Here is a 14,936-nt window from a genome sequence, read left to right as displayed (position 1 = left end):
TGTATTTATAGTCATACTTCATTTGGAGATAATTGAACAAGCTGGGTAAATGAAATAACATGTTTATAGAACTGCATATGTTTGTAAAATAATTACATTATTTTACAGCGCAGCAAAAGAAATATCATTGGCTATTTTGAGCAGATGGATTCAGAACACTATAGAGTTTTTCAAAAAGTAGCGAATATTTTGCACGATGATTGTGCCTTCTTTTCTGCATTTGGGTAAGTATGTTGGTTGAGAGTGTGTCGTCAGTTTGGCTCAGATGTTAAAAGTAAAAAGTAGAAAATTCATGGATGAGTCTGACTTACAAGCAAATAATGTGTTTCTTTTTTGTTTGTTTCTAATAAATCTTTATTGTTCAGATTATTACAGTTGTTCCTCTTTTTTCCCCCCATAGCACCCCTCCACCTGGTTCCCACCCCCCCTCTGCCCTTACCCTCCCACTGTTCTCATCCATAGGTGTATGATTTTTGTTCAGTCTCTTCCCCCACCCCCACACCCCTTTCCCCCCGAGAATTGTCAGTCCACTCCCTTTCTATGCCCCTGATTCTATTATATTCACCAGTTTATTCTGTTCATCAGATTTTTTATTCACTTGATTTTTAGATTCACTTGTTTATAGATATGTATTTGTTGTTCATAATTTTTATCTTTACCTTTTTCTTCTTCTTCTTTTTCTTAAAGAATACCTTTCAGCATTTCATGTAATACTGGTTTGGTGGTGATGAACTCCTTTAGCTTTTTCTTATCTGTGAAGCTCTTTATCTGACCTTCAATTCTGAATGATAGCTTTGCTGGGTAGAGTAATCTTGGTTGTAGGTTCTTGCTATTCATCACTTTGAATATTTCTTGCCACTCCCGTCTGGCCTGCATAGTTTCTGTTGATAAATCAGCTGACAATTGTATGGGTGCTCCCTTGTAGGTAACTAACTGTTTTTCTCTTGCTGCTTTTAATATTCTCTCTTTGTCTTTTGCTCTTGGCATTTTAATTATGATGTGTTGGTGTGGTCCTCTTTGGATTCCTTTTGTTTAAGGTTCTGTGCGCTTCCTGGACTTGTAAGTCTATTTCTTTCACCAGGTGGGGGAAGTTTTGGGTCATTATTTCTTCAAATAGGTTTTCAGTCTCTTGCTCTCTCTCTTCTTCTGGCACCCCCATAATTCGGATGTTGGTACGCTTGAAGTTGTCCCAGAGACTCCTTACATTATCTTCATATTTTTGGATTCTTTTTGCTTTTTGCTTTTCCGATTGAGTGTTTTTTGCTGCTTCATATTTCAAATCTTTGACTTGATTCTTGCGATCCTCTTGTCTGCTGTTGAATCTCTGTATATTATTTTTTATTTTAATCAGTGTATGCTTAATTTCTAGTTGGTCCTTTTTCATATCCTCGAGGGTCTCACTAAATTTATCGGCCTTTTCTAGAAAATTCTTGAAAACCTTATAACCGTGGTTTTGAACTTTATATCCAGTCGTTTGCTTTCCTCCATTTCTTTCATTTGTGATGTTTCTTTGTCTCTGCATTTTGGCTGCTTCCCTGAGTTGATAGAGTGGCTTTGTGTGCTAGGTGTCCTATAGGGCCCAGTGACTCAGCCTCCCCAGTTACCTGAGGTGGACACACTTGGTGCACCCCTTTGTGGACTGTGTGCATAGTCTTGTTGTAGTTAAGCCTTGATTGTTGTGTGGTCTCACTGGGAGAAATTGACCTCCAGGCCAATTGGCTGTGAGGATCAGCTGTGTCTACACTGGGAGAACTTCTGTGCTGGAGACACCCTTATGAGACAAGACTTGCAAAAGCCTCTGTGCTCAGCTTGGATGGGGCGGAGTCTCAGGGCGGAGCAGACAGCCTTGGCTTCCCGTCAGCCCTGCCTTAAGAGGCCCCTGGGTCTCAGTGTCCTGCGGTAATCGCTGCAAGCACTTCTGAGAGAAAGCCGCCCTCGAGTTTCGCCCGCTGCTAGACAGTCCAGTTTCTCCCCGAATGAGTCTGGGTCCCCAGAGTCTCGCCCGGAACTGGAGTTCACCGCAGTTGGGAGCTTTTGTCTCCCTCCCGCTTGAGAAAGCCAGCCGCGTACTCAGTTGCCCGCCCTCTCCGCGTGCGCATCTCTGTACCTCTGCCTTTTGCAGTTCCTCTGAGTCTCAGTGTGCTTTTCTCTTTCCTTCTAGTTATAGAATTTCCACTCAGCCAGCTTTCTTGTGGTTCTGGATGATGTCCGTTTTGTCTTTTAGTTGTAGTTTTGAAATTGTTGTGCGAGGCAGCAGTTTAGGTGTTTACCTATGCCGCCATCTTGGTTTTCCTCAAATAATGTGTTTCTTGATTGGTCTATGGGACCACATCAATGACCTTGATCCCAGTTAGTGGTTACAGTCTAGGTTTAAAAATAGCATCTTAGCCCTGGCCAGTTTTTGCTCAGTGGATAGAGCGTCAGGCCTGTGGACTGAAGAGTCCCAGGTTCGATTCCGGTCAAGGGCATGTACCTTGGTTGCGGGCACATCCCCAGTGGGGGTGTGCAGGAGGCAGCTGATTGATGTTTCTCTCTCATCGATGTTTCTAACTCTCTATCCCTCTCCCTTCCTCTCTGAAATCAATAAAGACATATTTTTAAAAAAAAATAGTATCTTAGTGCTAAAACTACCAATCCAAACTTATAAAATACTGAGTCACAAAAGCAGGAAACTAAAATTTCCCTTTAAAAAGTCTGCCTTGCACTAAATTTTTGTTCACTAAATTTTAAAAATATATGCTTTAGTTGTATACTGCATAGTCATAAGTAGGAAAGATGATGGATAAGTATATGTTTTATATAGATAATTCATACATTGCACAACAGCTAGCTAATTCTGCTTCATTCAGGTGAATTACTGCTATTATTTTTCTTAAAACTTATTAGTACTACTTCTCTCTTCCTATTAGGACTGTTTCAAAACCAGAAAGATATAGTGGAGATAATATAATCTACAAACCACCAGGGGTAAGTTGCTTTTTTGTAGTGTATATAATTTTAAATATAAATTAAATTCATAAATTGTTTGTCATTGCAATTTTTCACACATAACAAAAAATAGAATCTATATTTTCAAATTTATAATTTTCATTTTAATGTTTGCACTGTTTTGACACACTGAAGTTTTTAATGTTTATGTAGTCAATGAATGAGATTTTTGTTTAGAAAGCTCATTTTCTATTCTGAATTCAGATAAGTATTTGCCTGTTTTTTTTGCAAGCGCATGTCTTTAGGAGTAGCTTACATAGTGTGCCCTTCTCTAGAATCCAGTAGAGTGTCTCACCGTGTAGTTTGGTTGTGAAGAGCATGGGCTCTGGAGTGAGGCTGAGTCGTAATGTGAAATCTGCCACTTTCCTAGGTGTATAACTCTGAGGAAGTTTCTTAGTTTCTCTGTGCTTCAGTTGTTCATTAGTAAAAGCAGCCATGATAATAATGGTCCTGCTTTAGGGGATACTTCAGGAATTAAATGAGTCAACATGTATAAGGCACAGTGAACCCTCCATTTTGCAGACCTTGATTTAATGGACAAAATTTCCGATTCGTATATCTACAACTATAGTTTACATATTTAAATCTAAAAGTCACCTCTCATAAACATTAGCACACGATCACACTGTATCGCACTTGGTAATTGGTTCTGTTTTCACCTGATGTGACTTTCTGCAGCAGTTTTAACAAGTGCTGGCCAGTGTTCCACTGTGCACTAAGCCACACCCCAGCCATGTGCATTTATTTACTCGCAGTGACTGGCAAACGTTAGCATTTACTAGACCAATTCAGTATAAATTTAAAAATTACAATAATACATATAGAAAACTTTTCTGTGAAATTAAACTTTTCATACATACTTAATTTTAAATACACAAACCTGTCTACATAAGTAAAAACAGATAAACTAATTTGTCAGTGTTTTGACATACCCATTCGGAAAACCTACTTTATTATATAATGGACTTTCAGCTTTAACGGACAGCCCTTTGCCTGAATTTGTCTGTTATATCAAGGTTTGACTGTACTCAGAACAGTGTTTGGACATGGCAAGTTTACTCAGATAATGTTGGCTGTTATTCTTACCATCATTTTAGGTACTTCATAAATATTGATTTTGAGTCTATATGGAAGTAGATACTATAGACAATTAATATTAGAGATAGCCATGCCTTAGATTTATATAGTGTCTTGTATTTTTCACTAGAAGTCTCCAGATTTTCTTCTAATATCTTCAACTCTTAGATAACTTAATTTTTTTAATAACTTTTTCACAATGCCTGCCTGCCATTGGTGAAGATACTGATAAACAGTTAATTAGCCCAAATCCAAGGAAAAGCAGAAGACTTAGGCATCACAGGGTGAATAATCACAATATTATCAGCTTTTTACTATTTATAGCCCTGTTTCTCAGAAATTCCATGTTTTTTGCTTTTGTATCCCTTATAGATTTTCTGGGCTCATATAGATGGCTCTAAAGATGCATTTTTGCTAACACAGGTTAGATTTGTTTAATACAATATTTTTCTCTGTTTTTGTAACAGCATTCTGCTCCAGATATGGTATACTTGGGCTCTATGACAAATTTTGATGGGATTTACAATTGGATTCAAGATAAATGTGTTCCTCTTGTCCGAGAAATAACATTTGAAAATGGAGAGGTATGAACTTTCTAATGTGGGTCGTTATTTTTAATTTTTTAATTCAGATTTCTGAAAAAGCAAACTTTGTCCACTCTTACTATTTTAACTTTGTCCACTCTTACTATTTTATCACATACTTACCTGTAATAAAAATCATACAGTTAAACATAATGACATCATAACTGTTTCTGTAATACAGGCCAGTGGCTCTCACCCGGGCCATCCCAGGACTCCTCTGTTGCATTTCCTGCAATGTCAGTGGGTCATTACAGTCTTGAAAATGCTTCAGGATTCTGATAACCATCTCTGTTGGAAGATTCTTGTTTAGGGGTATCCTTTAGCAGCATAGTTACAGTTATATAGTGTGAATAATTCTTTGCCATCTAAAGGTTGTTCTGATTGCTTTCTATACTAAAAGAATGAAGTAATGAAAAACAATTATCAGTTATCATGTAATTGACCTCAGTGATTCCATGTGTCTGAAATAAAGCAAACTTACAAAAACAAAACACAAAACTCAGAGATCGAGGAGCTTGTACAAAGGGCTCGGTGTGTGAGATACCTCTCTCTATTCTTCACTGTGCTCAAAATATATTTTTCTTTTCATTTCACTCCATGTTTAAAACCCAATCTAATAATGCAATTTTTAGAAAACATTATCACATAGTAAAACACACCCACCTAATCACCATCTAGTCAGAAGATGACAATTCTGTAAAGGAATCAGATGTTAAGTATTTTAAGTTTTGCACTTCATACAGTCTCTGTCGAAACAACTCAACTTCGCAGTTGTGGCACAAACGCAGCCTCAGACAATGCATAAATAAGTGTGGTTGTGATCCATTAAAGCTTGCTTGCTTGTGTTCTTTCTTAGCTTATCTATCAAATGAACATCGCTGCTACTTTTCTCAGTTCTCTAGGCTTCAGGTATGCTTGGTTGAATTACTTACATTTTTATTGTATTGGCTCAGTTAGTCCTCAGAGGCTCAAAAAGATTTAGTAACTTGTCACAATTATTCACCTGCTTTGGCAGGAATAGTTTGAAAAATAGAGTTTAAAGGTATAGACTGGAAAATCTTAAATAGTAATACAGAAGTTCCAACTACCCCTCAATCATTTCCAGGGTGGGGAACCTTTTTACTGCCAAGGGCCATTTGGATATTTATAACATCATTTGCTTAATATAATTCACTTAATATAAATTTATGTTGCTATGAAAAAAGCTCCTAGATTTATTGAAATTCAAGTTCCGCCTGCGATTGCCATAGCAGTGCCAGACCAAATGATTTATCAGGCCTTATACGGCCCGGGCTAGATGTTCCCCACACCTGACAGTGGGGAAATGTCTGAACCTGGTTGTTTTGCTGTCCCTCCCCTGAGTCTTTTAATGCCTGCTCTGGAGAGAATGTGTTGATGTGGACATGGGAAACTTAAAAAAATCAAGCAGCATAAACTACCAACTGCTATGTTACTGTATGTAAATTAGTTTAGCAAAAAGATTTTTTTCAAACTATTAATCTACTTATTACTTTTCTCCTAATAGTTGTTAGTTCATCCATACTTTGGTTTAATAAAGTAATACTAGTACGTTATATTTTTTTTACTTTTAACTTTCTAGCTTTTACATTTTCTAAAATGTGACTGTTGAGTCTCCTTTCCCAATTATATTTATTCAGAAACATTGTGTCCTCATGTCATAGGTTCATTGAGCATTTTTGTGTATAAAAATCTATGAGCAAAAGAGAAGTGAAATAAGATTCTCTGTGTTTAAGGGGTTCAGTCCAGTGGTTCACATATATAGATAATGTAACATAAAGACATGCCCCAGGCTACCTGAGAGGCACTGGGAAAATGTTCTGGGAATTCAGGAAGAGAATTCATTTCCACTTTGGGCAGAAGTGGGGCAGAATCAGGGATGGTTTTCTAGACAAGGCTTCAGTCCTGAAATGAAAGGGCTAAAAGAGGAGCAGAAATACTAATGGAAATAGGGAAGTAAAAGAGGAAGCTGTGCATTAACATTGAGTGCTGAAGATTGGTTAGACGTTGTAATGGAGATATTACACAGGAAGTTGGAAATCTAGACTTGGATTCTGAACTGGAACTGGGCATGGAGAGATAGAGAAAAGGGACCAATTAGAAGTGCTGATTGAGATTGTAGAACTAGTCGAAGGTGCCAAGCTGGAGCAGAGAAGTCCAAAGATAGACCATGTGGAAAAGTAGCAATGTGTGAGGGAAAGAAAAGTGTGAGCCCAAGAGATAAAGAGTGGGGAAGAGGAAACGTTAAATCAGCTTGCAGAAGATCAGTGTAATGCCAGGAGCTGGGGGGAGGAAAGGTGGGAGTGACTGCTAATGAGTATGGGGTTCCTTTCTGGAGTGATTAAAATGATGTGGAATTAGGTAGTGTTGATGTTTGCAGACCTTGTAAATATAATAAAATCCACCAAGTTGAACACATTAAAATGGTGAATTTGGTGGCATATGAGTTATATCTCAGTTTTTAAAAAAGGAAATGTGACAAGAAACTTTATACTTTATTCTGTGCATGAGTGTAACAGGCTTTAACATGGAACTAGGAACCAGAAGAAAACTCTTGTCCTATAAGATATGTTCCAGATTCAGTTTTAGTTTTTATAAAGTATAGGACATTTGAGCTTTCTGCTGAGGCACTTTCTAAATTACAGAGACACACACGAAAGGATAGTTGATGGAAATAATTTTATTAGGCCATTCTGGACTTATCCTTATGAGTCAGAACTTAGCATTTGTTAGAATAAATGATTAAAATCTGTCATCACATTTCTCATATTATCCTCCAATAATAATAATAAAAAATTTAAAGCACGTTATAATTTTCAAGATGCTTTTGTGTATGTATATCCACAAGGTATATAAACACACACATATATAGTGGTGGGTATTTTTTAATGTTGAAAATTGTATAGTGGTTGAAAACTGGCTGTGCTATGGGAGTTTTGTTATTTGCTCTGAATCAAACACTTTTCAGCTCATCTAAGTTTTTGCATACACCTTAAAATGAACGTAAGTGTGCAAAATCAGATTTATTTACTGCTGGTACATTCAGTTTTTCAGTGTTATCTGTGAAGACCGTTTACCCCACCCTAAAGTCTGTAGGGGAAAACATGTCTACTCCACCCTAAAATTAAGGGTGGATAAAGACCAGCAGTTTCTCCCTTGGTCAACTCATTTATCAAATGCCAGGGCTTCACCCAATACTAGCTAACAGCGCAGCCCAGTGATTACTTTAAGGCAGTGGTCAGCAAACTCATTAGTCAACAGAGCGGCAAACCGCGGCTCGCGAGCCGCAGTTTGCCGACCACTGCTTTAAGGCATGTCAATTCCTGCAAGTGAGCAGGATGAGTGGGTCCTCTGAGTGCCCAGGTACTTCAGGTGCAGGAAATGTCTTTGGACTTCTCCAATAAGGCTAATGTTTAATTACACCATTGGGTCTTATTTTTTCCCTGAGATGTTGCAATTGTTGCATGTTGGGTTGAGTTTCTAAATTGTTCCTACTTAGAAAACAGCTACAAGTGGAGAGGCCTGATAATTCTCATTGAATACTTCTCTTCACAGGAATTGACAGAAGAAGGACTGCCTTTTCTAATACTCTTCCACATGAAAGAAGATACAGAAAGTTTAGAAATATTCCAGAATGAAGTAGCCCGACAATTAATAAGTGAAAAAGGTAGACAGATGAAGGTGTTTATTTTCATCTTTTCTCTTTGTTTCTTTCTCCCCAACCCTTGTCCCCATTACAGCCTCAGAATTTACATGTAAACATGGGGTAGGAGGCATTAGTAGAGAGACAATACGAAGCAGTGGCTTTTTAAAATAAACCATGGCTGTTTTAACTCCCTAAATCAAATAGCATGGAAAGTGGGATCATAGGTGGACACAGTTAGTTTTAGGCACTTTCTTTTAGCACGTTGATACTTGCCTGTTCCCTTTCTAATAGAGACAGTCTCAGACATATTGCTAAGATAACTTACAGAGTCTGGTTAATGTTTATTTCTAAATGAAAGAAAGTGTGTTCTCTGTGGGCTTCTCCAAAGCATCAAAAACAATTTAAGGTCTGACCAACTTTCCCTTTGTAGTTAGAGAAGAAAATCAAGCATAATAAACTGAAGGCATTGTATAGAGAGCTATACCCTTATTATTGACTTAGTAAATATTTTGGGAGTTCAATTAGATTGAAAATCAACCAGTAGGGACTGGAAGCTATCTTCATTAATGACATATGAAGATAGCCCCGGGAAGACTGTTTATATGTCAGTTTTAGGAACTTGCTCCCCAGACCTGGGTAATCTGCAGAGCAGAGGAGCACCCATGCAAGAAAAATGAAAAATTCACTATAGCATTTGAGTACAGGTTGAGCTCAGATAATTTGTGAGAGCTCAAATCCTACTTCCTTTCAGTGTTGCAATATTTAGGTTTTAGTTTTTGTGATCTATATTACCCTAACACATTTTGGTGTGTTTTTTTTTAGTATGTTACTTTTTATGAATTTGCAATCTTATGAGAATACAATCAAGAAAATTCTGATCTACCTTTCCCAATTCTTTTTCTTTTAAAGGTGCAATAAACTTCTTACATGCGGACTGTGACAAATTTAGACATCCTCTTCTGCACATACAGAAAACCCCAGCAGATTGCCCTGTAATAGCAATTGACAGTTTTCGGCATATGTATGTGTTTGAAAACTTCAAGGATATATTGTAAGTATTCATTTTGGTATTTTTAATTATTGATATATGTCTCAAAAATGAACTGAAAACAATTGTTTGGATATTTTAAATAATCTTATGATGGAATACTAATACTTTATTATTTGGATAGAAAAGGTGTTATTTTTTCACTCTGAAATGTGGTATAATAATCCTATATAATAAATAGGTAATAGGCAAATTGACCATCACTCCAACACACAAGATGGCCGCCACAAGATGGCCGGCAGGGGAGGGCAGTTGTCGGCGATCAGGCCAGCAGGGGAGGGCAGTTGGGGGGGACCAGGCCAGCAGGGGAGGGCAGTTGGGGGTGACTGGGCCTGCAGGGGAGGAAATTTAGGGGCGACCAGGCCAGTAGGGGAGGGCAGTTAGGGGTGACCAGGCTGGCAGGGGAGGGCAGTTGGGGGCAATCGGGCCAGCAGGGGAGTGGTTAGGGAGTGATTAGGCAGGCAGGTAGAAGCTGTTAGGGGCAATCAGGCAGGCAAGCAGGCAGGCGAGCGGTTAGGGGGTTATCAGGCTGGCAGGCAGGTGAGTCAGCAGTTCTGGATTGTGAGAGGGGTCCCAGATTGGAGAGGGTGCAGGCTGGGCTGAGAGACACAACCTCCCCCCCCCCCCCACCTCGGCGTGCAAGAATTTCATGCACTGAGCCTCTAGTTGATTATAAGAATTATGCTATATCCCTATCAAAGGGCCAGCATTAGGTGATCCTAATGCTTGGAAATTAATCTCTGAAAGAAAATTTTTGAGAAATTAGTTTTGATTGAGTTTGGTCTTTGCACATCAAGGTAAGCAGAATATAATTCTACGTCAGGTTGAAGGAAATTGGTAATATTGCTGCTTATGTGTGACTGTGTCTAGCAAGCACACTAGTGGTACTTAAGACCCAGAAGATGGCTATGACTAGGCATTTCTAAGAGCATAAAGCTATGAACTTTTGAAAGAACAGAGAAGCTTTCTGACTATTCTCAGCTATTTGTTGTATTAATAAACATCAATCTTGTAACTACCACAGATAATAAATTTTTATCAATTTCTGAAATTTAAATACAATGGTAAAAGTGGAGATGTTTCTTCATATATGAAAAATTTAAGCAATACTATGGTATTAATTCAAATTAGATCTTTTCTTTTAAAATTCATTTACCTTTTTATGTCCAAAGATTAAATAGCACATTTAGAGGATGATTTGCAGTCCTATTTCAGAGTGAATTGTCTTGCTCACTGTTACATATTTCAATAGAGATGTTGTTGTTTGATAGAAGAGTCTCAGTCCTAACATGTAGGAGGCCCAGAATTGAGTCCTGCCTGTGGCAAGTCAGTTAACTTCTCGGTCTTGTTTCTTTACACTTAAAATATGGATGGTACAACCTACCCAATGAGATTGTTACAAAAATTAGTGTGTTCTAAGCCATAAAGTACTAACATTAGTTGTTTTTACTTTACCTCCACTCAAAAGAATACCATTTAGCCTATTAACTCATTAAATATTTATCCAGGTCTTCTATATGGCAGTCACTTTATAACATAAACCAATCTTTTAGTTTACTAAGACTAGATCCCTGCCCTCAAAGAACTCCCAGTGAAGTAGAGGAAGGAAACAAGTAGGATAACAGGCAGTTGTTTTATGATGTGATAAGTACCCTGACAGAGTTCAACAGAGAGGTACCTGTTCTAAGATTTCTGGAGATAATGCCTAAGGTAAGTCCTACAGGTCTATAGATGTTTAACATGGAGGTGAGACGGAATCAGGCTTGGAGAAAGGGCACATTGGCAGAAACAAGTACAGAGTCTGTTGGCTGAATGTGAGTGGAGGGAGGAGGAGGGACCAGGTCAAGGGGCTAGCTTCTGAAAGCCCTTATAAGCTGTACTGTGGAAGTTGACATTGTCTTGAAAACTACGAGGAGCCAATGAAGGGTTTTAATGAGGGGATTATTTTTTAAAGATTATTCAGGATGCAAACTAAAAAATAGATTAGAGGGGGTCAAAGTACAATCTAGGAGAGACTGTTTAGTAATCCAGGACAGTTGATGATAACCAGTAAGTGATTCTTGAGTGAATGAATTACCTAAATAAATTCTGGCAGTAGCATTAAAACTAGAGAGACATTTTGTAGGTGGAATAGGAAGACTTGGTATATTAGTAAATGGGGAAGGGGAGGCCAGCCTAATGGCCAGGAATCTGACTTAGACAGCTAAAGGGTTGTGTTGCCATTTAACTGAGCTTGGGAACTCAGTGGAGGAGCACCTTGTGGTAAAGGTAATGAGTTCCTTTCCTTGGTTTATTGAATTTGAGGTGCCTGTGGGCTACAAAGAGTGTCCAGTAGGGAGTTCACATGGCTCTGGGATTCAACAGTGAGCTGAGATAAGGGCGGGTCTTGAACACATGAGGATATAGCGAAGTTGTAGAAACAGATGAGATGACCTAGAACAGGGCTGAGAATGGAACCCTGAATGATACCAACACTTAAAGGGAGGACAGCAGAAGGAATATGAGCACAAGACTAAGGAGGAGAAGAAATCAAGGGAAAAAACACACCAGAAATGAGTAATATGCTAACTGAGGGAGGAGCAATTCTAACAGAAGGAATGCACAACCAGAAGGAAGGATGAAGCATCTGTTAGATTTGATAAAAAATGAACAAACAAAAAAACCCCACTGTATTGCAAAGAATAGAAGAGTGAATATGGTGAGGAAATGAAGATTTGACATTAAAATTCTTGCAAGAAGCTAGCTTCTAAAGAGGAAGAAAAATGAGATAGTTGGAGAGACATAGGATGAAGTAAAGTTTTATCTTTTCTTTTTCTCCCCCTTTTGGATACAAGAAATCATGATTAAATGTTTGTGGGATGGAATCAAAAGGAGCGAGGAGTTATTGAAGAGATGGGGCAAAGGAATAAAGCATTGACTGTTGGGCTAAATGGAAATGTCTTAACTGGTTGGGTGCCCTCTTCCTCTCACTTCTTCCTGAAGCTGCAAGCTCAAGCTAAGAGAATGAGACATTTAGGGGAGAGGGTAGTTCCGGGGGCAGGGCTCACTGCAGGAGCTTCCAAGTAGAGTGGCTGTGGTGGGCATTACAGTGCTGCCTTACTCAGGGTCAGTTATATGAAGTTTTATCAGCACACTTCCCTATCTTTAATAGTGGGTAAATGCTGGGTTGTTTCCATACCTCTTCCTTTTCACTGGAAACTTACAGCCCTACTCAAAGTTTCAAGTTAGTGGAAGTTAACAGGATGCTGACTGAAACGTTAAGTTTACTGATGGTACCCAACTACGTTTTTACTGATGGTGAAAGTAATGCGTATGCAAAACACAGTTTATTCATGTATTATAACTTATTGTGTTATTTTCCATATGAACAACTGTAAACCTACTTTTGCCCCACCATGTTGGCTCTTATTCCCAGGAATGTTGTTACGCCTCCAGGGAAACCTGTGAGGAATTCCATCTTGGCTATCTTATTTTCTCCTCCAGCCAGATTTAAAACACATTAGCACTTCTTTTTTTTTTAATTTTTTATTGATTTCAGAGAGGAAAGGAGAGGGACAAAGAGATAGAAACATCAATGATGAGAGTCATTGATCTGCTTCCTACATGCCCCACACTGGGGATCGAGCCCAAAATCAGGGCATGTGCCCTTGATTGGAGTTGAACTCCCCTTCAGTCCGCAGGCCGACGCTCTAGCTGAGCCAAACCAGCTGGGACACACTTGACCACTTCTGATTCCATTTTGGTGTCTGTCAGAGAAGCTGTATTACAAAGTGGTTGTATTTACCACATGACCCAGTCTCCCTCCTCATCTATTGGCTGGCAGCATTTTACCTAAGAAGAAACTGAGCCAGTAAGATTCTTCAAAGAAATCTGGAACTGGGAAATGTTCCTCTCCCATCCTGCAAGTAATTAGTCCTATCAGTAGGGAAGGAGATAAGAGAAGTGACTATATTTGAAGCTCTTTGAAACAAATTACTTATTTCATTTCTCCCTTAGGTGCCTGATTTCCCTTCTAGGCACTGTTCCCACTAATATTTTTTAACTGTAAGGAGGCACATGCTGTGTGAACTACAAACTGAGCCTATGTGAATAGATGTTAGTGTTAAAAATCAAATAAAACATGCAGCAAAGTGAATCTGACACATTTAATGGCTTGCATAATTGTTATTGTGCTGCATAGTAATTAAGGCTTAAATGATAAGCAGTTTTCATAAATTACTGTAATTACTATTACTTAGTACCTCAGCATTCTGGGGTTATATGGAGGAAGTATGGTTTTGGTAAGGAGAGAGAAAGCAGATTTATGGCACAGTCCCCTCCCATGCCAGAGGTAGGCATTGGTGGGGGAGGGGAGGAGGTTCTACCAGTATTCTTTTTGCCTCTTCCTTTCTGAAGAAACTGAGGCTGAGGAGGTAACTTAACCAGCAAGGCCACATAACTAATTAGTAGTAGGGCTAGGATTCATGTCAGAGTATGTTAAACCCCAAAGTCCCAAGCTCAAGTCACTTGATCCCAAACCAGTAACATTTTCAGTACATGTAAAAAGCAGTATAAGTATGAATGTGAAAGATGTTTGAAGAGACCCAAAACAAAGTCACAGATTTGTTTCTTGTCGAATGTAAAGGAACAGATTCTGTGTGGATATAGGAAAGGAATGGAGGGTAATTTTGGAACCTAAGAGCACCTAGGGACAGGTCTAGGAAATGCTCTACAGCACTGAGAGAAGAGAATACATGATAAGGTATGGTTTAAGACTATTGAAGGACTTTGAAGAGAAACTTAACTTCTAAAAATGGTGGCCATCTGTATGTTTGCCCAGAGTTCTTGGATAGCTGCCGTGGCCCGTGACAGGGGAAAAGCAGCAAGCAGGACAGGCTTCAGGTTCCTTCTGGCCAATGTAACAGGCTACTCTAAAGCTAATGAGTTCCCCAATTCTGGGCTCTAAGTAGTTTCCCCATTATTTTTAATGGCTAGCTGATTTGCCTTTGAATGGATTATTTTGTGATTTGTTTAACCCCTGTTATTTGAATTCAGGTTTTTCCCATGAAAAAGTAAGTAACGCTGCTACAAATGGGACTTAACCAGACTCATCCTCCTTAAGATTCTCATAGTTTTTGGTGCTATAGAACACTCTACTTGGGTTCGATGATAACCATTATGGCTTTCCTTTTCTCAGCTCTTTCATTGTCTTTTACTGATTGTGTTTTTTATCTTTGATGGCTTGTATTAATCATCATAGTGCTCTGTTCTCCAACAGGGTAGCTACTAGCCATATATGAATACCTGAGTTTTAATTAATCGAAATGATATAAAATTTAACAGTCAGTTTCTCAGGCATTCTAACCCATGTCCAGTGCCCAATGGCCACATGTGGGTATTGGCTACTATATTTGACAGCACAGGTATACAACAAAAGATACTGTTAGGATGTAAGGAAGATATATGAATGGCAAATAACATGAAAAGGTGCTTAATATCATCAATCATTAGAGAAATACAAATTAAAACCATGATGAGATCCAATTTTACATCTTTTAGAATGGCTAAGTTAAAATACTGATAATGCCAGATGTTC

The 14,936-nt window shown here is 38.6% G+C and overlaps 1 protein-coding gene across 4 annotated transcripts in view; it reads left to right on the top strand.

Annotated features, from left to right (window-relative positions):
• Nucleotides 1-14,936, top strand: part of ERP44 (endoplasmic reticulum protein 44) — a 72,191-nt gene that overhangs the window by 46,816 nt on the left and 10,439 nt on the right. For all 4 annotated transcript variants that reach the window (XM_080669952.1, XM_080669953.1, XM_080669954.1 and 1 more), the window contains 5 exons: nucleotides 109-224; nucleotides 2,910-2,967; nucleotides 4,533-4,649; nucleotides 8,223-8,334; nucleotides 9,223-9,364. In XM_080669952.1, the coding sequence (XP_080526078.1) occupies nucleotides 109-224; nucleotides 2,910-2,967; nucleotides 4,533-4,649; nucleotides 8,223-8,334; nucleotides 9,223-9,364 (545 nt within the window). The remainder of the gene's footprint in view (nucleotides 1-108; nucleotides 225-2,909; nucleotides 2,968-4,532; nucleotides 4,650-8,222; nucleotides 8,335-9,222; nucleotides 9,365-14,936) is intronic.

The sequence above is a fragment of the Plecotus auritus genome, assembly GCF_963455305.1.
Source record: "Plecotus auritus genome assembly, chromosome: 5".
NCBI classification, from domain to species: Eukaryota; Metazoa; Chordata; class Mammalia; order Chiroptera; family Vespertilionidae; genus Plecotus; species Plecotus auritus.
The sequence above is the reverse complement of the archived record's forward strand: the minus strand, read 5'-3'. Positions and strand labels throughout refer to the sequence as shown.